The 26656-nt window shown below is 44.0% G+C and overlaps 1 protein-coding gene across 1 annotated transcript in view; it reads right to left on the bottom strand.

Moving 5' to 3' along the window:
- LOC126263482 (monocarboxylate transporter 12) overlaps positions 1–26656 on the bottom strand; it is a 748493-nt gene that overhangs the window by 101754 nt on the left and 620083 nt on the right. The window contains exon 3 of the mRNA XM_049960574.1: positions 3964–4107. Coding sequence (XP_049816531.1) covers positions 3964–4107 — 144 coding nt within the window. The remainder of the gene's footprint in view (positions 1–3963; positions 4108–26656) is intronic.

Genomic DNA, 26656 nt, shown 5'->3' with positions numbered 1-26656 from the left:
AGAGACTAGTTTGATATGTGCTGAACCATGAAGTCACAGTTAGAGTATGTGTTGAAAATGGTTTCCATGTTCCTCAACGCCATTGCATAATTACTCCTGTGTTGTGATCTCAGTCGGATCGTTTATTGAAACAATTTCTAGCCTATTACAGGAACTACATATAAATTGGAGAAGGCATTTTCGTCAGATATTTAAGCACTTATATCTCAATTTTACTGTCGCAGATGGATGATACAAAGTACCAGGGTGAGTCAAATGAAAACCTTAAATTTGTAATAACAAATCGAAATTGCGCGCCGTTATCTTTTAAGCTGGTAAGCGTGCTACAAACAGCGTCCAGAATGGCCTGTAGGTGGCAGCATAGTGCAGATGAACACATACCGACGCAGTATCAGTATAAAGATGGCCGCCCCACTTGCGACTTGCACCAGAGAAGAACGGCGTTCTGTTATTCGGTTTTTGGGTACTGAAGGTGTGAAACCTACTGAAATTCATCCACGAATGAAAGTTCAGTACGGTGATGCATGTTTGTCAGAGCAGCAAGTCTACGAATGGAGAAGGAAGTTCGCAAATGGTGTGACTTCAGTGAAGATGCTCCTCGTCCAGGTCAGGCACAATTAGTTGTGACTCCACAGAACATTGCAGCAGTTGGAGCCATAGTGAAGGAAAACCGCCGACTGACACTGAATGACATTGCAGCATGTTTACAGACTATTCATGGGTCAGCACGCCACATAGTGCATGATGTGCTCCAGTTACACAAAGTGTCTGCAAGATGGGTGCCACGGCAGCTGACTCCTGAAATGAGAGAACGACGTGCTGATGCCTGTGAAGAACTTCTTCGGCGCTTTGAACGAGAAGGTGATGGCTTCCTTGCAAGAATCGTTACTGGGGACGAAACCTGCGTTCACTTCCACCGACTGCAAACGAAGAGAGCGAGCAACCCAGACCTTGCCCCAAATCATTTCCATATGTTTGGACCACTCAAAGACGCAATAGGAGGAAAGAAGTTCCGTTCTGACGAAGAGGTACGTCACGCAGTGGATGAGTGGTTGCGCAGACTACCAAAAGAATTTTTTCTAAAGGAATTTATGCACTTTATAAGCGCTGGAGGACTTGCATTGAACGTAGGGGAGATTATGTTGAAAAGTGATACAGCTTCTTCACAACGAATAATATTTAAAAAAATATTTAAGGTTTTCATTTGACTCACTTTCGTGTATGTCCAGTAGTTGGAGTATGGGAGGAACAAAGAAGATGTTCATACATTCGTTTCACATGTTGTAAGCTCCACCACATTGTCTCAAGCTTAATGCTAGAATTTGAAATAAAAAATGTAATTATTGGTAACTTATGTAATCAGTATAGCGGTTTTACGAAGTAGTGCGATAATAATAATGATATTTCGAAAGTAGTTGAGTTTCGAGACCCAAACACTAGTGCCTTTCTTTTTACTGCTTAGAAAATTTCATTTTACCACTCAGGGTGTAAGTACCACCAGGTTGGCAACCACTGTTCTAGCGGGACGTATATGTCCCACATAAAATAATTATATAACTATAAACAACAATCGAAATTTAGCAACATGGCCTCACTCTGTGGCCACTCCAAAAGCAGAAAACCAGTTTTTATAGTAATTTTCAAAATTTTAATTAATTCGGTTACGAAAGGGTAGGGTTTAACCGATTGTGTATACAGTATACAGGGTGGTCCATTGATAGTGACCGGGCCAAATATCTCACGAAATAAGCATCAAACGAAAAAACTACAAAGAACGAAACTCGTCTAGCTTGAATGGGGTAACCAGATGGCGCTATGGTTGGCCCGCTAGATGGCGCTGCCATAGGTCAAACGGATATCAACTGCGTTTTTTTTTAATAGGGACCCCCATTTTTTATTACATATTCGTGTAGTACGTAAAGAAATATGAATGTTTTAGTTGGACCAGTTTTTTCGCTTTGTGATAGATGGCGCTGTAATAGTCACAAACGTATAAGTAAGTAGTATCACGTAACATTCCGCCACAGCGGACGGAGTTTGCTTCGTGATACATTACCCGTGTTGAAATGGATTGTTTACCAATTGGGGAAAAGGTCGATATCGTGTTGATGTATGGCTATTGTGATCAACATGCCCAACGGGCGTGTGCTATGTATGCTCCTCGGTATCCTGGACATCATCCAAGTGTCCGGACCGTTCGCCGGATAATTACGTTATTTAAGGAGACAGGAAGTGTTCAGCCACATGTGAAACGTCAACCACGACCTGCAACAAATGATGATGTCCAAGTAGGTGTTTTAGCTGCTGTCGCGGCTAATCCGCACATCAGTAGCAGACAAATTGCGCGAATCAGGAATTTCAAAAACATCGGTGTTGAGAATGTCACATCAACATCGATTGCATCCGTACCATATTTCTATGCACCAGGAAATGCATGGCGATGACTTTGAACGTCGTGTACAGTTCTGCCACTGGGCACATGAGAAATTATGGGACGATGACAGATTTTTTGCACGCGTTCTATTTAGCGTCGAAGCGTCATTCACCAACAGAGATAACGTAAACCGGCATAATATGCACTATTGGTCAACGGAAAATCCACGATGGCTGCGACAAGTGGAATATCAGCGACTTTGGAGGGTTAATGTATGGTGCTGCATTATGGGAGGAAGGATAATTGGCCCCCATTTCATCGATGCCAATCTAAATGTATAATGTACGCTGATTTCCTACGTAATGTTCTACCGATGTTAGTACAAGATGTTTCACTGCATTACAGAATGGTGATGTACTTCCAACATGATGGATGTCCGGCACATAGATCGCGTGCGGTTGAAGCGGTATTGAATAGCATATTTCATGACAGGTGAATTGGTCGTCGAAGCCGCACGTTCACCGGATCTGATGTCCCCGAATTTCTTTCTGTGGGGAAAGTTGAAGGATATTTGCTATCGTGATCGTCCTACAACGCCTGACAACATGCGTCAGCGCATTGTCAATGCATCTACATCTACATCTATACTCCGCGAGCCACCTTACGGTGTGTGGCGGAGGGTACTTACGGCATGTGAGATCATTACGGAAGGCGAACTACGCATTATTTAGAGGAATGTCGTTACACGTATTGCCAAATGCATTGAGGTTGACGGACATCATTTTGAGCATTGATTGCATTAATGTGGTATATGCAGGTAATCACGCTGTAACAGCATGCGTCCTCAGAAATGATAAGTTGACAAAGGTACGTGTAACATTGGAACAACCGAAATAAAATGTTCAAACGTACCTACGTTCTGTATTTTAATTTAAAAAACCTACCTGTTACCAACTGTTGGTCTAAATTTGTGAGCCATATGTTTGTGACTATCAGAGCGCCATCGGTCACAAAGCGAAAAAAGTGGTCCAACTTAAAAAAATGGCTCTGAGCACTATGGGACTCAACTGCTGAGGTCATTAGTCCCCTAGAACTTAGAACTAGTTAAACCTAACTAACCTAAGGACATCACAAACATCCATGCCCGAGGCAGGATTCGAACCTGCGACCGTAGCGGTCTTGCGGTTCCAGACTGCAGCGCCTTTAACCGCACGGCCACTTCGGCCGAGGTCCAACTTAAACATTCATATTTCTTTACGTACTACACGAATATGTAATAAGTATGGGGGTTCCTATTAAAAAAAAAAAAAAAAAAAAAAAAAAAAAAGCAGTTGATATCCGTTTGACCTATGGCAGCGCCATCTAACGTGCCAACCATGGCGCCATCTGGTTTCCTCCTTCAAAGTAGACAAGTTTCGTACTTTGTAGTTTTTTTCGTTTGGCGCTTATTTCGTGAGATATTGGGCCCGGTCACGATTACTGGAGCACCCTGTATACGTGTATACTATGTGTACGTGTAGTGTAGCAGTAATAGCTAGAGGTTGTTGAAAAGCGTCTGCAGCTGAGGCGCAGACTGCTGGGTTACTCACCGGTGCCGATGCCGATGGTGAAGTAGAGCGTGAGCACGTTGCGCGCGAACACGCTGACGGCGAGGCTGGCGCTCGCCAAGATGGCGCCTGCGATCGTCACCGGCCGGCATCCGTACTTGTTCACGAACGAGCTCGAGATGGGACCTGCAGGCGAAAACCACGTCACACACAGCAAAGGCACTTCACCTAGAGATTAAGCCATGTCACCTTTGTAGGACAAGGCGTCAGCTGTCCAGTCTAAAAGGAAAATACGTGGCACTACGAATAGCCTACACAAGAAGCCAACAAATTCTTAAGTTTATTTGTTAATCATGTGACTTTTATGTAATCCAAACACGTGCTTGAACATAAATAATACACAATTATGTTCAAATGGTTCAAATGGCTCTGAGCACTATGGGACTTAACATCTGAGGTCATCAGTCCCCTAGAACTTAGAACTACTTAAACCTAACTAACCTAAGGACATTACACACATCCATTCCCGAGGCACGATTCGAACCTGCGACCGTAGCGGTCACGCGGTTCCAGACTGAAGCGCCTAGAACCGCTGAGCCACACTGGCCGGCACAATTATGTTCTCACAGAGACTGATACGCTCTGTAGCATCTCATCTGGTCACCGAGATTTGGGCTGTTCTTCAGAACCAATAACGACGTAACACGTACCGAGGGCACCATGCCTTTCATAGACGGCGCCACCAGAGGCGCTACATCGGTTCGACGTCGGGGCCGATTTTCTACCAAAGACGTCTGAGAGTGTGCATGCAAGACTAGGCCTTCTGACCCAACTATTCCAAATTGGGGACTCATCTTCACCTCTTACAGCTCAGTGGGTTTCGGCTGAAATGAACCGAGATCAACAGCAGCCCACTTGGTCCTAAGTACTACATTGTTCTTACTAATTCATACTGTGCTCCTTACAGCTGTTTCTGCTGATTGTGGTCCATCCGTCAGATTCCGTGTGGCACTGTTTCCGTTGGTGTGTCCATCAGATGCAGACAGTAAACATGACAGTTCCCTTCGTTCTGTTCGATAGGAGTAGACTGGCATCAGATTTCGTATTTTTACTTTCTTCATTGCCATAAAAAATGTGGCACTGCACTATATACACACCCATTAGTCTTCTTCTTCTTTCACTTGCGCCTTTGTCCCGCAATGGTCGCAGGGTCGGCGTGGTTACAACGAAATTGGCAAGGTTAATGGAAAGGGGTGGCCGGATGCCCTTCCTGCCGCTACCCCATACCCCCCAGGACGGAATCAATGTACCCCAGCTGTCTGCGTCCAGTGTAAACCATGAAATAGTGCGGAAGTGTTATAAATGTCTGCGTGTCGTGTAACTGAGGCGGGATGTGGGGACCAGCCCGGTATTCACCTAGCGGGATGTGGAAAACCGCCTAAAAACCACATCCAGTCTGTCCGACACCCCGGCCCCCGTCATTAATCGATCAGGGGTCGGCGCGCCAACCCGAGTCCAGGAAGTAGCGCGTTAGTGCTCTCGGCTAACCTGGCGGGTATACACACCCATTAGTCATCTACACTAAACATGTGCACTTACGACACAACACCACTTTGTGAAGCAAGGGTGTCACCGCGTGCGAAGTAATACAGCCTTTACAACTGGGGGTCTGAACCTACGGCCCTTGGTCCACCAGTCAGCACTGCCATATGGCTAAGAGCATAACCAAGGTATGTCAGGCTGGCCGCCGTTTCTGTGTGGGCGCAGTTCTGTGACGAGCGAACAGAACCAAGGAAACGCAAAAGAAAGAAGAAGAGGGAGAACGTAGCAGGAGGGGGAAGAAGAAGAAGAAGAAGAAAAAGGAGAAGGAAAAGGATTGGAAGGCACTAAAATGGGAGTGTGGCGGAGATGTCTTAAAGGAAATCGTGAAGAGATTTGGGTTGGCCAGTGCTGAGCAACAGTCTCATAAGACCTACCTCTTACCTCTTCCTGGCACAGAGATGTTTATTTCTTCTTTCCATCTCGTTATGCCAAGTGAGGCAACGCACCGAAAGATTGTTATGGCTTTGTATTGCTCAGCAATGAAACAATGAAAAAGGAATCGCGCTATTGTTACCAGCAAAGAGTTTAGGGACTGTGTGTTTTCTATGTTTTGAATTGTTGTTGTTGTTGTGGTCTTCAGTCCTGAGACTGGTTTGATGCAGCTCTCCATGCTACTCTATCCTGTGCAAGCTTCTTCATCTCCCAGTACCTACTGCAACCTACATCCTTCTGAATCTGCTTAGTGTATTCATCTCTTGGTCTCCCTCTACGATTTTTACCCTCCACGCTGCCCTCCAATGCTAAATTTGTGATCCCTTGATGCCTCAAAACATGTCCTACCAACCGATCCCTTCTTCTAGTCAAGTTGTGCCACAAACTTCTCTTCTCCCCAATCCTATTCAATACCTCCTCGCATTCGGGAGGACGACGGTTCAATCCCGCGTCCGGCCATCCAGATTTAGGTTTTCCGTGATTTCCCTACATCACTCCAGGTAAATGCCGGGATGGTTCCTCTGAAAGGGCACGGCCGACTTCCTTCCCCATCCTTCCCTAATCCGATGAGACCGATGACCACGCTGTCTGGTCTCCTTCCCCAAACCAACCAACCAACCAATACCTCCTCATTAGTTACGTGATCTACCCACCGAATCTTCAGCATTCTTCTGTAGCACCACATTTCGAAAGCTTCTATTCTCTTCTTGTCCAAACTGGTTATCGTCCATGTTTCACTTCCATACATGGCTACACTCCATACAAATACTTTCAGAAACGACTTCCTGACACTTAAATCTATACTCGATGTTAACAAATTTCTCTTATTCAGAAACGATTTCCTTGGCATTGCCAGTCTACATTTTATATCCTCTCTACTTCGACCATCATCAGTTATTTTACTCCCTAAATAGCAAAACTCCTTTACTACTTTAAGTATCTCATTTCCTAATCTAATCCCCTCAGCATCACCCGATTTAATTTGACTACATTCCATTATCCTCGTTTTGCTTTTTTTGATGTTCATCTTATATCCTCCTTTCAAGACACTGTCCATTCCGTTCAACTGCTCTTCCAAGTCCTTTGCTGTCTGTGACAGAATTACAATGTCATCGGCGAACCTCAAAGTTTTTACTTCTTCTCCATGAATTTTAATACCTACTCCGAATTTTTCTTTTGTTTCCATATCACACAAAAATGTTACTACAGAGGATACCTTTTACTTCATAGTAGAATCATGTTGATCTCCATAAACGAATAAATAGGCTAAGTAGTGATGAGCATTGAGCAAAAAATGAGGTGGTGTGGGCAAAACTGAGGGCGGAGGGTGGGAGCGGTTGGCACAAAGTTTTCACTGATCGACAGTTACCCCAAAATGAGAACACCATTTACGCTTTTAAGTCTAGTCCGCATCTATATAGTCGTGCTTGGATGTTTTTCTTCGTTTTAGATGAACAAATATGATATTGTACCTCTTATCTGTAGTGTAGCCCAGGTAATCGATACTAGGTTGGGATGCTTTTTGATTTCGAATAAGAAAGTACGATTCCCAAAAACAGAGACTGCCGTGTTCCTGCCGAGATCAGGAATAAACACTTTAGGACTGCAGAGTAAAATATGATTAGCTCAATTTTATGTAAGGTTACCTTCCATTCGGAAAGTGGGTGCACTGAGCGACTGTTATGTGACTTATAAATTATAGAGTGCCGCAATCAATCGTCCTTTTTTAGATTTTATTACGCAAATCCAGATTTCGGTTAGTAGCTAGCCATTCTCAATGCACTATTTTCTATTCTCAATGCATGTAAGTCCCTGTTGTTCGGGCGTCAGTCACAGTTATTTGAATACTCATAGAATAGAGCTGATAACATTGCTATCCAGAGTGAAAGTAAAGAAGAATTACATGATCAGCTGAATAAAATGAACAGTCTAATGAGTACGGAGTATGGATTGAGAGTAAATCGAAGAAAGAAGAATGTAATGAGAAGTAGTGGAAATAAGAGCAACGAGAAAATATCAGGGTCGATGTTCACGAAGTAGATGAAGTTAAGGAATTCTGCTATCTGGGCAGTAAAATAACGAATGACGGACAAGCAAGGAGGACATCAAAAGCAGACTAGCAATAGCAAAAAGGGCATTCCTGGCCAAGAGAAGTCTACTAATATCAAATATCGGCCTAAATTTGAGGAAGGAATTTCCGAGAATGTACATCTGGAGTACAGTATTGTATGGTAGTGAAACGTGGACTGTGGGAAAATCGGAACAGAAGAGAATAGAATCATTTGAGATGTGGTGCTACAGACGAATGTTGAAAATTAGGTGGACTGATAAGGTAAGGAATGAGGAGGTTCTGTGCAGAATCGAAGAGGAAAGGAATATGTGTAAAACACTGATAAGGAGAAGGGACAGGATGATAGGACATCTGCTAAGACATGAGGGAATGACTTCCATGGTACTAGAGGGAGCTGTAGAAGGCAAAAACTGTAGAGGAAGACAGAGATTGGAATACATCCAGCAGATAATTGAGTGCGTAGGTTGAAAGTGCGACTCTGAGATGAAGAGGTTAGCACAGGAGAGGAATTCGTGGCGGACCGCATCAAACAGTCAGAAGACTGATGAAAAAAAAAAAAAGTTCGAGCTGGCAAACAGGACATGCCCGCCACTAGCGGAAAATGAATACATGGACCCCCGAAAGCGAAGTTCCTTCACGACAACACAACGGGTCATGATAAAATGCCAACCATATTACCATACATCCGTTTGCTTCTGAAAAAACTGTAGCTTCTGCTCCGTTTCCGTGATGTCACTGTCAAATAAACCAATGGACATCATTAAAACAAAGGCGTTTTTCGTTACGGCGGAATCTTCTCACGAAATTTCATTCAGCAAGCTTCTCCCCCGAATGCGAAAATCTTTTGTTGATGCCGACCTACATAGCGAGAAACGATCATCCCAATAAAGTAAGGGAAGTCAGAGCTCGCACGGAAAGATATACACTATGTGATCAAAAGTATCCAGACACCCCAAAAAACACACGCTTTTCATATTAGGTGCATTGTGCTGCCACCTTCTGTCAGGTACCCCATATCAGCTGCCTCAGTAGTCATTAGACATCCTGAGAGAGCAGAATGGGGCGCTTCGCGGAACTCACGGACTTCGAATGTGGTTCAAAAATAGTTCAAATGGCTCTGAGCACTATGGGACTTAACATCTGAGGTCATCAGTCCCCTAGAACTTAGAACTACGTAAACCTAACTAACCTAAGGACATCACACACATCCATGCCCGAGGCAGGATTCGAACCTGCGACCGTAGCGGTCGCGCGGTTCCAGACTGCAGTGCCTAGAACCGCTCGGCCACTCCGGCCAGCTCGAACGTGGTCAGGTGATTTGGTGTCACATGTGTCATACGTCTGTGCGCAGGATTTACACACTCCTAAACATCCCTAGGTCTACTGTTTCCGCTGGCCGCTATGGAAGAGTGGTTCTTGGCGCTCCAGCCCGGAACTGCGCTGCTGCTACGGTCGCAGGTTCGAATACTGCCTTGGGCATGGATGTGTGTGATGTCCTTAGGTTAGTTAGGTTTAAGTAGTTCTAAGTCTAGGGGACTGATGACCTCAGATGTTAAGTCCCATAGTGCTTAGAGCCATTAGAGCCATCCACTGTTTCCGATGTGATAGTGAAGTGGAAACGTGAAAGGACACGTACAGCACAAAAGCGTACAGGCCGACCTCGTCTGTTGACTGACAGAGACCGGCGACAGTTGAAGAGGTTCGTAATGTGTAGTAGACAGACATCTACCCAGACCGTCTCACAGGAATTCCAAACTGCATCAGGATACACTGCAAGTACTATGACAGTTAGGCGAGAGATGAGAAAACTTGGATCTCATGGTCGAGCGGCTGCTCATAAGCCACACATCACGCCAATAAATGCCAAACGACGCCTCGTTTGGTGTAAGGGGCGTAAGCAGTGGACGATTGAACAGTGGAAAAACGTTGTGTGGCTATCCGATATCAGGGTGAGGGTATGGCGAATGCCCGGTGAACGTATGCTAGCTTGTGTAGTGCCAACAGTAAAATTCGAAGGCTCGAAAGCAGTGGTGTTATGGTGTGGTCGTGTTTTTCATGGAGGGGGATTGCACCCCTCTTTGTTTTTCGTGGCACTATCACAGTACAGGCCTACATTGATGTTTTAAGCACCTTCTTGCTCTCCACTGTTGAAGAGCAATTCGGGGATGGCGACTGCATCTTTCAACACGATCGAGCACCTGCTCATAACGCACAGCCTGTGGCGGAGTGGTTACACGACAATAACATCCCTGTAATGGACTGGCCTGCACAGAGCCCTGGCCTGAATCCAACAGAACATCTTTGGGATGTTTTGGAACGCCGACTTCGTGCCAGGCCTCACCGACAGACATCGACACCTCTGCTCTGTGCAGCACTCCGTGAAGAATGGGCTGCCATTCCCCAAGAAATCTTTCAGCACCCGATTGAACGCATGCGTGCAAGAACGGACGATGTCATTAAGACTAAGTGTGGATCAACACCATATTGAATTCCATCATTACCAATGGATGGCGCCACGAACTTGTAAGTCATTTTCAGCCACGTGTCCGGATAATTTTGATCATATAGTGTATCTTGCATTTTGGCTTTTGCAATTGTAGTTAGTTTAGTAGTGCTGAGAGCAGAACAACGCGTTATACAAGATGACACCAATACGGGGTAAGAAATTTATTTCTCACGGTTTATGGATTTTTGCACGGGGACCACTTTTGTACTTATTCAGATTTACAGGGCTATAATAAGATTGAGTAGATCTGAATGTACTTACGTATAGTTTGTCCTTATCGCGCACAGGTTTTTAACCTTCTTTCCCTGTAGCTTACTCCTATTTTTCTCAAGATTTCGATCATCTTGCACAATTTCACATTGTCGAACATTCTTTTTAGGTCGACAAATCCTATGAATGTTTCCTAATTTTTCCTAAGTCTTGCTTCCATCATCATGCGTAATGTCACAAAACTGCTTCTCTTTTACCTTCCCAAACTGATCGTTCTCAGTTTTCTTTGTCTTTCTTCTGTGTGTTATTCTTGTCAGCAACTTGGATCTTTTACGTGATTCACACGCTTTTTATCGTGTTTTATAAGGTAAGCCAGTCAGGACACGAAATTCTTCAACTCATTCGGCGACTTCTTTGTCTAGCGACGTCACATTGCATGTGACAGTAAACTATTCTTCTCACTCGGATCAACTGTTCATCTTGGTACTGCTTGTGCTGTTAGTGCTGTTATACAGCACCGTATGGGAAAGCAACGTCCAGCTATAAGACTTAATTCCTCTATCCGTATTGCGACGGCCCATCTCTATGAGACACTGCGAAGAAGATTGGTACTGCATCTCGGAAATTCTGCACATTTTCCTAACCAACTACTGTACGTTGCTGTAACTCCTACACTTACTAGCCGTATTACATAGGCGGATATTCTTTTCGACGTAGGGATCCGAATCAAATATCTCGGGTTCAAATATCACTGTTTCACCGCGATTTCTTGATATCAAAAAAGGAGGTAAGTTAGCCAAAGTATTATGAGCTACCTGTGAAACTGATTGTAAAAGAGCTGGATAGTACACAACGAAACACATGACATTACTGTATTTGCAGCAATGACTGTCCATAGTGGGAAACAATTGTGAAGATGTACAGAGCTAGAAGGTGGAAAAGGTAACATATAATAAGCTAAAAGAACGACAAACAATGTGCGACATTTGTGTGGCCACAGTTTCCATGAGATGTCTGTAAACAGAGAGAGCACGCTAGTCACAAACATAAAATATTTGCTTCATAGATGCAAGACCTATTTCCGTTATGGCCCCAGTAAAGCGTATTTTGTGAAGGTTTACGTTGGCCTATGGTCACACCTAAAATCGTTGCCTAGTGAGCATTTGAGTCCCTCTCTGTCTAAATCCCACCACAATTATAAAGAAACTGGACGTATCTATGTGACACCAACAGCGTTATGTATCATATCCGTGCGTACACAAACCCTTGCAAATTGCCATTCAGGCAACCGCAGTGAAACACTAAAACAAATGACTGGTTGCCACCAAGAAATTACACTCATGTGACTACACTACTTTTACCGGGCAGTGCAAGTATCTCATATTTTGCATGTATGACATTTATTCTCAGCTCATGAACTCTTATGACTGTTTCGTAAAATAACTGATTTGCTTTCTGTAACTATGTCTTTTCGAAAACACAAACTGCTTCTCTCCAATTGGGTAGTTAAAAGGGATGAGCCGGCCGTGGTGGCCGAGCGGTTCTGGGCACTACAGTCTGGAACCGCGCGACCGCTACGGTCGCAGGTTCGAATCCTGCCTCGGGCATGGATGTGTTTGATGTCTTTAGGTTAGTTAGGTTTAAGTAGTTCTATGTTCTAGGGGACTGATGACCTCAAAAGTTAAGTCCCATACCGCTCAGAGCCATTTGAACCATTTAAGAGGGATGCGCGTTTTGCGGCTAGTCCCGGCGGAGGTTCGAGTCCTCCCTCGGGCATGGGTGTGTGTGTTTGTCCTTAGGATAATTTAGGTTAAGTAGTGTGTAAGCTTAGGGACTGATGACCTTAGCAGTTAAGTCCCATAAGATTTCACACACATTTGAACTTTTTTTTTTTTGGATGCTCGTTTTGGGTTTTGAAGAAGGCAGAATTGTCAAACAAAATTTGTTTAACAAATGTGGATTGAAACAAGAGCTTCAGTATTCGTTAGTTATAGTAATGACAAACAATTCTCTACGGATAGTTGATTAGTTGATTGAGTGCGCTTTTCCAGACGTTGAGCAAGTTGAAGTTTGGAAATAACTCTTTGTTTTAAACTAAGTTTTTAAGATCAGATTTTTTTTCTTTCTCATTTTAGATAGACAGAGGATATTACTGAATAACTTGTGAGAATGGCTATTTTCACTGGTGCGGAGCGTGCTCGCTGTGTGTTTTGGTTGCCACCGCTCGATTCCGTTCACTGGAGCTTGATAAAAGAGCGTGTATATGTTCCTCTCCTAGCCGACCTGAAATTACACTCATGTAACTACACTACCTTTTCCGTGCAACGCAATTATTTCATATTTTGAATGTATGAAATACACTCCTGGAAATTGAAATAAGAACACCGTGAATTCATTGTCCCAGGAAGGGGAAACTTTATTGACACATTCCTGGGGTCAGATACATCACATGATCACAATGACAGAACCACAGGCACATAGACACAGGCAACAGAGCATGCACAATGTCGGCACTAGTACAGTGTATATCCACCTTTCGCAGCAATGCAGGCTGCTATTCTCCCATGAAGACGATCGTAGAGATGCTGGATGTAGTCCTGTGGAACGGCTTGCCATGCCATTTCCACCTGGCGCCTCAGTTGGACCAGCGTTCGTGCTGGACGTGCAGACCGCGTGAGACGACGCTTCATCCAGTCCCAAACATGCTCAATGGGGGACAGATCCGGAGATCTTGCTGGCCAGGGTAGTTGACTTACACCTTCTAGAGCACGTTGGGTGGCACGGGATACATGCGGACGTGCATTGTCCTGTTGGAACAGCAAGTTCCCTTGCCGGTCTAGGAATGGTAGAACGATGGGTTCGATGACGGTTTGGATGTACCGTGCACTATTCAGTGTCCCCTCGACGATCACCAGTGGTGTACGGCCAGTGTAGGAGATCGCTCCCCACACCATGATGCCGGGTGTTGGCCCTGTGTGCCTCGGTCGTATGCAGTCCTGATTGTGGCGCTCACCTGCACGGTGCCAAACACGCATACGACCATCATTGGCACCAAGGCAGAAGCGACTCTCATCGCTGAAGACGACACGTCTCCATTCGTCCCTCCATTCACGCCTGTCGCGACACCACTGGAGGCGGGCTGCACGATGTCGGGGCGTGAGCGGAAGACGGCCTAACGGTGTGCGGGACCGTAGCCCAGCTTCATGGAGACGGTTGCGAATGGTCCTCGCCGATACCCCAGGAGCAACAGTGTCCCTAATTTGCTGGGAAGTGGCGGTGCGGTCCCCTACGGCACTGCGTAGGATCCTACGGTCTTGGCGTGCATCCGTGCGTCGCTGCGGTCCGGTCCCAGGTCGACGGGCACGTGCACCTTCCGCCGACCACTGGCGACAACATCGATGTACTGTGGAGACCTCACGCCCCACGTGTTGAGCAATTCGGCGGTACGTCCACCCGCATGCCCACTATACGCCCTCGCTCAAAGTCCGTCAACTGCACATACGGTTCACGTCCACGCTGTCGCGGCATGCTACCAGTGTTAAAGACTGCGATGGAGCTCCGTATGCCACGGCAAACTGGCTGACACGGACGGCGGCGGTGCACAAATGCTGCGCAGCTAGCGCCATTCGACAGCCAACACCGCGGTTCCTGGTGTGTCCGCTGTGCCGTGCGTGTGATCATTGCTTGTACAGCCCTCTCGCAGTGTCCGGAGCAAGTATGGTGGGGCTGACACACCGGTGTCAATGTGTTCTTTTTTCCATTTCCAGGAGTGTATATTCTCAGCACGTGCATTGATATGACTGTTTCGTAAAACGACTGATTTTTGGTTTCTGTAACTCCGTTTATTCGCCAAACACAAATTGCTTCTCTCATTTTCAATCTTGACTTCTGTCATTAGAAATGGTGAACTTACTAAAACGGGGACAGTGAAAGAAAGAAACCTTGAGCTTGGAGCTACCCTTCAGCAATTTAGGAGGCCGCGGCAAGACTAAGTCACAAAGGCCGAGCGGGATTCGAACTCATTTCGTTCCCAGCAAGAAGCCAGTAACTCAAGTGCTTCGCCACCTTACTCGATCGGAACACTGTGAAGCAGCTTCGCAATCAAGGAAAACTAAGCGAGTTGTTCGAGGACCTCTTTTATTTTGCTGCTGGTACAATGTTATCCCAACAATAAAATCTACGAGCCAAGTGGGGTAGCTGTGTAGTAGATCTTTGACATGCGCAGTGTAGCATCTCACGTATATTCCATGTGTAGTGATTAAGTTAACTGAATACGTAAATAAATGTTAGCTTTCTTCCAATATGAACACAATACTGTTCGTTGCCCATCAGACAAAACTATTTAGCATTGCTTGCATATTACTTACGTCGTTATGTTTTCTTACGTTTCTGTTAACTAAAGATGTTTTCTTTCTCGTTTTACATAGACGTAAGACATGAATCAATAGCTTGCGAAAATATCTGAAACGTAAGACCAGTGCAACCAGGTTCGAAAAAAAGACAAACTATTTGAAGTAAGACCTGTAACTTTGACTTCGATCAACAAAAGAAAAAAGGGATACGTAAAAATAATAAGTGAAGATAAATCCGATGTTGTTGTCTGAAATGAAGACAATGATAACAGATCAGCATCTTACAATGATATTTATTTAAATGTACTACTTAAGAAGAAAATCATTGCCTATTGTTTTGGAATGCCTGCTCGTGTAAAATATGTACGTCTTCAGGCACGTGGTCACAGATCAAGCAGTCCATGAATTTTCTGAAATGCTAAATAAATTGGTAGACGTATCAAAGGTTAAGACTATGAGAAAATGGGACAGATTAGCTCCACACAAAGGTCTTCTCGTTTCAAAACACTTTACACACTCGTCGTAATTGTGTTGAATAAACACCTGGAGGTGATGACAAACACAACGCTGATAAAGCTAAAAATATGTGTCGTAACTGTTGTGCCCACGAGATTTCCTAACCTTATCTCGAAAGGATTTTCGATAATCCACATTTAATGCTAGTGGGCGCATTATATTGCGCTCCGCATCAGAAAAGTTAACGCAGCAATCCATCAAACAGTTACTTGACTTCTGTTTATTGGCACGGCCGTCTAACGTTAAAATGAGAGAAGATATCATGAATCATAGCCTTCCGTTGAGCAGTTTGAAGAACTAGGATCCAATAAAGATTTAATTAGAAGAGCTTCAGCGGAAGGAACGGCTTCGTTCTTTTAAAATTTTCAATCAGTTGTCCATTCGTGTCAATGACTCAGTGTCATAGACTACGTCATAACGCAAGCAGAACGCATTAAAAAAACGCATGATACAGAAAATGACACCAGTTTACCTATCTTAAGTTTACCAAAGCAGAGGCTGTAAGCTGATAACTCAGTCGCTTTTAAATTAAATTTCCGCTGCAACACAATTATCAATTCTTGCTGATTTGAAGTGTAAAGCTGTATCACCTTTTATTGAAAAAGTTGCTTTGGTACACTTGTGAGTTGGTGGTTGACCAAGCGAAAATTTAATTCTACTGTATACACGCGTATCTTTTTTCTTTGGAACAAAATGTAACTGTAACAAAAACTACAATCCGATATTACTGGCAGCTCTCGATGTGGTCTAATGTTTATTTTTAGGTCATGTGAACACCATTCTTCGAGCAGGCATTTTACTGTTTTTTTTTTCTTTTTTAAAAATTGTTTGATTTATTTTGTTCTTCAGTATTGTGAGTCGGCAGATAATGTAATCTGAGTTCCCTGTAATTGAAAACTGTGCACCAATTGTGAATCGGAAGAATCGGAAGTGTAATTTTCACTGTAGTTCTTCACCAGCTGAACAATCAAAATACTTTCGAAGAGCAGAAAATACACCTCGTTTTCAGAAAAAGGCTCAGGTAGCTTGTATCTACACCAGCTAAGCAAACATATTATATTCCTGTACGCGTTATGAATCGTTCTAGGTACATGAAATACGTAACGTGTGTCAGTTACGATTGTCAAAATATCCTCTGTTTCCAAAAGCAGTTTTTAAGCTTATCAACTTACACCACATTACCACTCGACAACACACTATACATGCTGTCTGGAACGTGCACGTATACGCGTCGCCATCTACAGTATATAACTTTACAATTGCGACCGTGGTCATGTGGGTTCAAACTCAATTTTCGTAGCATGTTCTCCTTAAATACTCTCTACGTTATTGCTTCCGTAACGTAAATACTTAGTTATGCCTGACAAACAGTCCATAGGAAGGTATAGAAACTCTCCCTCCATGGGAATACGCTCCCAGTTGTACGTGCAGACTGCAGTCCCTTAAAAAAGGACACAGAGCGTGGTGGTGCAGTGGCTAGCACACTGGACTCGCATTCGGGAGGACGACGCCTCAATCCCGCGTCCGGCCATCCTGATTTACGTTTTCCGTGATTTCCCTAAATCGCTCCATGCAAATGCGGGGATGGTTCCTTTGAAAGGGCACGGCCGACTTCCTTACCCGTCCTTCCCTAATCCGATGAGACCGATGACCTCGCTGTTTGGTCTCCTCCCCCAAACAACCCAACCTCTTAAAAAATGGCACCGTGATATTACAAATTTATGTATTTTCTAATGCAAGCATAGTGGTGGTACTACGGGATATTTGTGTTTAAAATTGTTTAGTCGCTTGCCTAAAATGGCTTTCTGCTTGCGATACCGCACACACGGAAAGAAAAGATGATTTAAGCCCCACGAACAAGTTAGGGAGTCATCGACGTCTATCTTGTAGAGGTGGCTCGACAAGTAACCATGATTATTGTCACTCCTTATGATAGACGTTAGGTGCCGTTTATTGCAAGCCTAATCCACAAACCGCTGCAGTAGTGGAAATCAGTGTAAAGGTAGGTCCCTGCGAGAGTAATAGTACGATGTCTGTAGCATAATGTATCCAATTTATTGTGAAAGTAGTAGTATCGTATAAGACATACACAATCGTGACCTAATTACATACTTTCTTTCATAACACGAGTAACAAAATCAGGCGTTTTCATTTCCTGTGTGAAAACTGGCATGAAGGCACTCACTGTCTGTTCCGATATTGCACTTTTCAGGTCATATAAGGCCTCAAATTACCGTCCATTGTGATGAACACGCCTTGCAGGTATTTCCCACCGGTTTCCCAAGCTGTTCATGTCCGGGCTACGCGAAGGCCACGGCAAGATATTGGCATCTTTATCTTCAAACCACTTTTGGCTGTATCAGAAACATGCACAGATGCATTATCTCGTTGAACCGTTTGACTTTAGTTCCCTTGGTCCTCATACGTTCTGATCAATTCTGTCTCCAGCATTTCAGTGTACAGGTTAGAGTTCATTGTAGTGTTCAGCCAAGCAAAACGTGAGTTACCTTCAGTACAGAAGGCTGACTAGATCCTAACATCTCTCCCACCAACGTTTCTGCTGATGCTCACCCGATGCTCTGTTCTCAGATCATGCCAATAATACTGAAATCCATCCGGCCCATCTAAATTAATCTCGCTTCCCACACCCGGGTTCCCGGGTTCGATTCCCGGCGGGGTCAGGGATTTTCTCTGCCTCATGATGGCTGGGTGTTGAGTGATGTCCTTAGGTTAGTTAGGTTTAAGTAGTTCTAAGTTCTAGGGGACTGATTATCATAGCTGTTAAGTCCCATAGTGCTCAGAGCCATTTGAACCATCTAAATTAAATATTTTCTTGTCACGGAAGATTAAGGAAAGGCAAACCTACGTTTCTAGCATTTGTAGACTTAGAGAAAGCTTTTGACAATGTTGGCTGGAATACTCTCTTTCAAATTCTAAAGGTGGCAGGGGTAAAATACAGGGAGCGAAAGGCTATTTCCAATTTGTACAGAAACCAGATGGCAGTTATAAGAGTCGAGGGACATGAAAGGGAAGCAGTGGTTGGGAAGGGAGTAAGACAGGGTTGTAGCCTCTCCCTGATGTTATTCAATCTGTATATTGAGCAAGCAGTAAAGGAAACAAAAGAAAAATTTGGAGTAGGTATTAAAGTCCATGGAGAAGAAATAAAAACTTTGAGGTTCGCCGATGACACTGTAATTCTGTCAGAGACAGCAAAGGACTTGGAAGAGCAGTTGAACGGAATGGATGGTGTCTTGAAGGGAGGATATAAGATGAACATCAACAAAAGCAAAACGAAGATAATGGAGTGTAGTCGAATTAAGTCGGGTGATGCTGAGGGTATTAGATTAGGAAATGAGACACTTAAAGTAGTAAAGGAGGTTTGCTATTTGGGGAGCAAAATAACTGATGATGGTCGAAGTAGGGAGGATATAAAATATAGACTGGCAATGGCAAGGAAATCGTTTCTGAAGAAGAGAAATTTGTTAACATCGAGTATAGATTTTAATGTCAGGAAGTCATTTCTGAAAGTATTTGTATGGATTGTAGCCATGTATGGAAATGAAACATGGACGGTAAATAGTTTGGACAAGAAGAGAATAGAAGCTTTCGAAATGTGGTGCTACAGAAGAATGCTGAAGATTAGATGGGTAGATCACATAACTAATGAGGAGGTACTGAATAGGATTGGGGAGAAGAGGAGTTTGTGGTACAACTTGACCAGAAGAAGGGATGGGTTGGTAGAACATGTTCTGAGGCATCAAGGGATCACCAATTTAGTATTCGACGGCAGCGTGGAGGGTAAAAATCGTAGGGGGAGAGCAAGAGATGAATACACTAAGCAGATTCAGAAGGATGTAGGTTGCAGTAGGTACTGGGAGATGAAGAAGCTTGCACAGGATAGAGTAGATGGAGAGCTGCATCAAACCAGTCTCAGGACTGAAGACCACAACAACAACAACGGAAGATCTCTTCATCAGATTCCAAAGTCCATGTTTTCCAGCCAACTCCAGTCTAGCCTATTTATGTTTGGGTCTTAGAACAGCTTTCTGCAGTCGTTTCTTGAATACGTGGTGTTTGTCGTCTGACAAAATTTGTCATACACGTCTGGCAGTTACTAGTAACTGTAAATCAGCAACAAGTTGAGAAGAATAACAGTTTGTGGTCCTTGCTTTGCGCGAAAGGAACCGCGTCGACGCCTCAAATAATTTTCTGCTTTGCCCGTATTTTACGTTCTGTCAATATCGCGCGCAGTCTAAAGAAATTCTCGATCACTGTACTTGAACGATTCAACTTCTTAGTACTTTGACGATTATAGAGTCTCAGAAGCGACTGTTAATCAAATTGCGTGCATATGGAGTAGCGTCTCAATTGTGTGAATGGATTCTTGATATCCTCTCAGAGAGGTAACAGTTCGTAGCGATAGACGGTAAATCATCGAGTAGAACAGAAGTGATATCTGGCGTTCCGCAACGTAATGTCATAGGCCCTCTGCTGTTCCTGATTTACATAAATGATCTAGATGATAATCTGAGCAGCCTCCTTAGATTGTTTGCAGATGACGCTGTAATTTACGGTCTAGTATGATCTAGAGAGAATTTTTGTATGGTGCGAAAAGTGGCAATTGACACTAAACAAAGAAAAGTGCGAGGTCATACACATGGGTACTAAAAGAAATCCGATAAATTTTGGGTGTACGATAAATTGTACAAATCTAAGGGTGTCAATTCGACTAAATTCCTAGGAATTACAATTACGAGCAACTTAATTTGGAAAGACCACATAGATAACATTGTGGGGAAGGCGAAACAAAGACTGCGCTTTGTCGCTTTGTTGGCAGAACACTTAGAAGATGCAACAAACCCACAAAAGAGATAGCCTACATTATGCTTGTCCGTCCTCTGCTGGAATATTGCTGCGCGGTGTGGGATCCTTACCAGGTAGGATTGACGGAGGACATCGAAAAAGTGCAAATAAGGGCAGCTCGTTTCGTGTTATCGCGCAATAGGGGTGAGAGTGTCACTGATATGATACGCGAGGGGGTGGCAGTCACTGAAACAAAGGCGGTCTTCTTTGCGGCGAGATCTATTTAGGAAATTTCAATCACCAACTTCCTTTTCCGAATGCGAAAATATTTTGTTGACAGCCACCTACGTAGGGAGAAATATTCATCATAATAAAATAAGAGAAATCAGAGATCGAACGGAAAGATTTAGGTGTTCCTTTTTCCCACGCGCCATTCTATAGTGGAATGGTAGAGAAGTAGTAATAAATGGTTCGATGAACTCTCTGCCAGGAACTTAAGTGTAAATTGCAGAGTAACCATGTAGATGTAGATGTAGATGTCATGTCCTTGCGCGGTCCAACTTCTGTTTTTTCAACTCATTATAACAGTTTTCCGCGTGGCATGTCACAATCGCGACTTAAGTATACAGCACCCACTGTCACTAATACTTTCTGTTTTCTATCTGCAGTAAAAAAACACAGGCATACGCAACACCACGCATGGCCGACTGTCTATAAAGTCAGTTCCGCACTCTACCACCTGAATCGTTGATGTCTTGTTATGTATTGTACTACTGACATTAAATGCGGTACCATTTGGCTGAATTTGTCAGTATCCTGGATCTCATATAATTGAAAAATACTGTGCACAGCTATTCCAGCATTCCAGCAGACAATGTTAGTTTTCCTGCAAATATCCATGCCATTATATTGATTTCCACTGCTGTACATTTTGTCTTCTGAGCGAGTCGGTGAAGATGGGTGGGGAGGGAGGCGAAAGGTATTGGAAGAGGACGGCGGAGAGGAGGCCTGTTAGCCTTAATTTAATTGTATTGAAATACAGTACGTGTGAAGTAAGTGTCCGTTTATGTGCTGCGTCCTTTGCGAGTGGGCTAACAGCAGCGCAGTGTCTGCTAGGGGAGGTTCACTTTTGATGCGAGCCAGATGTCTCAATTTGCCCGATAATATTGTCATGAAGGTAACACAGGTTTGGTTAAATAGTCATCTGAAAATGCATGCCGGATTCATTGTGAACTACCAGGGCGTACCACAAGGGACTGTTACAGGACCATTTCCTTTCACAACGTTTCAACCTCGAAAGAAGTTTATAAATACCAATTAGGAGTTAGCTGAAATAAAATGTCATCCAGTCTAGAAGTCACCCACAGTTAGATTAATTAGTTCCTAATGTGTGTGTAGTGGTCATTCATACTTAAAACATCGTAATTCTATCACTGTCCGTTTATGAGTTGCTAAGCAACGTATCAACAAGCTGACTATGCAGTGATTAATATTTGTCGTATCCCGGCAGTAAATCGCTTCCCGCTTGCTTTAAGCATCAAGACGATTACTATGCCGCTTATATAAGCCTTTGAAAGTTATTATCAGGCTAATGTCCGTAAATTTCGGTAATGGAAATGAGCGTTTGGCGTCATTGGCCGGGAGGCCCCTTTCGGGGCAGGTCCGGCCGCCTTGGTGCAGGTCTTATTACATTCGACGTCACATTGGGCGACCTGCTCGCCGGAGGGGGATGAAATGATGATGAAGACAACACAACACCCAGTCCCTGAGCGGAGAAAATCTCCGACTCAGTCGGGAATCGAACCCCGGCCCGTAGGACGGCAATCCGTCACGCTGACCACTCAGCTATCGGGGCGGACAATTGCGGTTAATGTTACTGAATGCTACAGACGACGATAACGCCCGATATCCAGCCACGTATCTTAAACTCTGCGCCGATATTTGAGAATTCGCGCGCGATTTGTTTGCACCAAGTCGGGCCATGAATCCCTATAATAATTTTTAAATCAACTCAGTGTTGTAAATTAACAATGAAAGTTACAGAAGATCCTCCGCACTCGACAACTACTTTATCGCGCACTCGAGCAACACGGAAGTGTATATATATATATATATATATATATATATATATATATATATATATATATATATATATATATATATTACAAAGAGAAAAGATATCATGCATATTTTCAAATAACTTCCGGGAATTCAGCCAGGTAACACTTTCAGCGACCGCCGATATTTCGGCGGGAGAACACCCCGCCATTTTCAATGGTTGATCCGACTATATTGGACACACTCATGTAATGCTACAAAACTACCATAGAAGGTAAATCGTTCGACGTACACGATTCTTCATATTTATATCTCATTAAAACTCATCACCTATTAAATGCTGTATACAATTAAATTCTTTACTCTGCAAATAATCAATAAAATTTAGAAATGAATTACATGTATAAAAAAATCTCAGTTGAAATGACATCATCGGTCACTACTTGTTTCGACTCCCCTACACTCACGTGACGCAAAGTTGATCCGACTATATTGGACACACTCATGTAATGCTACAAAACTACCATAGAAGGTAAATCGTTCGACGTACACGATTCTTCACAGAAAATGAGATTCATGGACTTGTCTGCTCTGTAAGGTAGGATAGATGGTGATCTATGGCATCTCTGTCGAATGAGCACAATGATGGTGCACGCACAAGGGCTTCGGACGGCACTGGTCATCGTACATCGTTAAACATGGAGCTCCGCAGCAGACCACCCCTACGTTTTCACGTGTTGATCCAACGACATGGTCAACTGCGATTGCACGGACTATCGGAATTCGATCGTTGATCAATGGAAACATGTCGGCTCTTTGGGCGAACCACAGTTTTGCTACCCTAGCCCGATCGTCGTCTCCACTAACGCCGTCATTGGCGTGAACGGCGGCTCGAAACGTGCAACCCGCCACGGACGCAGGCTGGTGGGAGCAGTATTACTCTATGGGAGACATTCTCCTGCGTGCAAGGAACCTGCAGTAGTAATTGAAGACACGCTTGACAGCTGCGATCTACCTACATCCCTTCACGCTTGATGTTTTCCCCGTCGGCGAAGTCATCCTTCAACAGAATAATTGACGGTGTCCCGGAGCCAGAACCGTACTACAGTGGTATAGGAGCTGTATAATGGAATCACGTTGATGTCTCGGCGACTAAATTCGCCTGATATATAAATCCTATGGAACCCATCTGGGTCGCTATCGGGCGCCATCACAGCGTACGCAAATCAACAACCCGTTACTCACCCGAATTACACGACCCATGGGTACACATATAACGCCACATACTCCGCAAATCTATCAGCAAACTGTCGGATCCCTGAAACGCAGAATCAGTGGTGTATTTCGTTCCAAAGACGGACAAACAAGCTATTAAGAAGTTGGTTCAAAATGGTTCAAATGGCTCTGAGCACTATGGGACTTAACTTCTAAGGTCATCAGTCCCCTAGAACTTAGAACTACTTAAACCTAACTAACCTAAGGACATCACACACATCCATGCCCGAGGCAGGATTCGAACCTGAGACCGTAGCGGCCACGCGGTTCCAGACTGTAGCGCCTTTAACCGCTTGGCCACACCGGCCGGCAAGAAGTTGGTCATAATGTTTTCGCTCATCAGTGTAAATAACTTTGTGGATTACGCCAGAAGATCCACGAAACGTTTCACAGTTTGTGATGATGATGATTGTTTCGTGGGGCGCTCAGATGCGCGGTCATCAGCGCCCATAGAAAGTTCCAATTCTTACACAGTCCAATTTCTTTACACAATCCAATATAGCCACTGTCACGAATGATGATGAAATGATGAGGGCAACACAAACACCTAGTCCTGGGCAGAGAAAATTGCCAACCCGCCTGGGAATCGAACCCGGGACACCTTGATCCAGAGGCAGCAACGCTAGCCACTATAGACCACGAGCTACGGACTTCTCGGTTTATGGTGTTGTGCACCGAGAAGTCGCAGCGCTAGAAAATTGTAGCCAAATGCAGGAGTACCTGCAGATAATCGACGCTTGGTGCAGAGATTGGCAGCTGACGCTCAACATAAACAACTCTAATTGTTCATAAGCAGGCAGATAACCATTATTGTATGATTACACGATTGCAGGACAATCATTGGGACAGTTAAATCCATTAAATATCTAGGAGTATGCCAAGGGAACCTTTTAAACTGGAACGATCACATAAAATTAATCGCAGGTAAAGCAGATGCCAGACAGAGATCCAATGGAAGAATCCTCAGGAATTGTAGTCTACCCACAGAGGAGGTACCGAACAAACCTCTCGTTCGACCTATTCTTGAATATCAGGTATTTGACTGTGTTCTGTGCCAGGTGGGATTGACAGTGGAAACAGAGAAGATCCAAAGGCCAGCTGCACGTTTCGTTACTCGTTCATGTAGCAAGGGCGAAAGCATCATTGAGATGCTCAGCACAACTCCAAAGGCAGACGCTGCAACAGAGGCGCGCCGGCCGCTGTGGCCGAGCGGTTCTAGGCGCTTCAGTCCGGAACCGAGCGACTGCTACGGTCGCAGGTTCGAATCCTGCCTCGGGCATGGATGTGTGTGATGTCCTTAGGTTAGTTAGGTTTAAGTAGTTCTAAGTCTAGGGGACTGATGACCTCAGATGTTAAGTCCCATAGTGCTCAAAGCCATTTGACCCTTCTTTTGGTCGAGTTGTGGCACAGATTTCTTGTCTCCCCAATTCTGTTCACTACTTTCTCATTAGTTACGTAATCGACCCATCTAATCTTCAACATTTTTCTGTAGCACCACATTTCGAAAGCTTCTATTTTTTTTTCTCTAAACTATTTATTATCCATGTTTCACTTTCATACATGGTTACACTCCAGACAAATACCTTCAGAAAAGACTTCCTAAGACTTAAATCTGTATTCCATGTGAACAAATTTCTCTTCTATAGAATTGCTTTTCTTGTTATTGCCGGTCTACATTTTATGTCCTCTCTACTTCGGCCATCACAGTTATTTTGCTGCCCAAACACCAAAACTCATCTACATCTTAAGTGTCTCGTTTGCTAATCTGATTCCCGGAGCACCATCTGATTTAACTCGACTACATTCCATTATCCTTGTTTCGCTTTTGTTGGAGTTCATTTTACATTCTCCATTCAAATCACTGTCCATTCCGTTCAACTGCTCTTCCAAGTCTGACAGAATTACAATGCCATCGGAAAATCTCAAAGTTTTTATTTCTCCTCTCTGAACTTTAATTCTTATTCCAAATTTTTCTTTGGTTTCCTTTATTGCTTGTTCAGTGTACATAATGAATAACATCGGGGATGGGTAAAACCCTGTCTCACTCTCTTTGCAACCACTGCTTCCCTTTCATGTCCCTCAACATGAAAATGAGGAATTGGATGAAAAGGAAATGAGACTGCGTTGTAGCCTATGCCCAATGTTATTTGCATATGTAACTTAATATTTTGATTCTACATATCTTGAAACTGAGGGAGTCAAAATTTTTCAATCTTTGTTCGATTTCAGGAAATAATACGAGGGTGAGTCAAATGAGAGTCCTCCAGAGCTTACAAAGTGCATAAATTCCTTTTAAAAAAATTCTATTGGTAGTCCGCGCAACCACTCATGCACCGCGTGGCATACCTATTCATCAGAACTGAACTTCTTTCCTCCCATTGCGTCTTTGAGTGGTCCAAACATATGGAAATCACTTGGGACAAGGTCTGGTATGGTGGATGAGGAATACACTCAAAATGCAGGTCTGTGATTGTTGCAACTGTTGTACGGGCAGTGTGGGGCCTTGCACTGTCATGTTGCAAAAGGACACCTGCTGACGGAGTCAGCATAACCCTCCCTATAGATGGTTGTGTTCGAAACTTCTTTGGTTTTGGTGATGAGGAATGGCGCCATTCCTTGCTCGCTCTCTTCGTTTCCGGTTGGTGGAAGTGAACCCAGGTTTCGTCCCCAGTAACGATTCTTGCAAGGAAGCCATCACCTTCTCGTTCAAAGCGCCGAAGAAGTTCTTCACAAGCATCAACACGTCGTTCTCTCATTTCAGGAGTCAGCTGCCGTGGCACCCATCTTGCAGACACTTTGTGAAACTGGAGGACATAATGCACAATGTAGTGTGCTGACCCATGACTAATCTGTAAACATGCTGCAGTGTCACTAAGTGTCACTTGGCTGGTTTCCTTCACTATGGCTTCA

The sequence above is a fragment of the Schistocerca nitens genome, chromosome 6 (genome assembly GCF_023898315.1).
Source record: "Schistocerca nitens isolate TAMUIC-IGC-003100 chromosome 6, iqSchNite1.1, whole genome shotgun sequence".
Classification (NCBI taxonomy): domain Eukaryota; kingdom Metazoa; phylum Arthropoda; class Insecta; order Orthoptera; family Acrididae; genus Schistocerca; species Schistocerca nitens.
The sequence above is the reverse complement of the archived record's forward strand: the minus strand, read 5'-3'. Positions and strand labels throughout refer to the sequence as shown.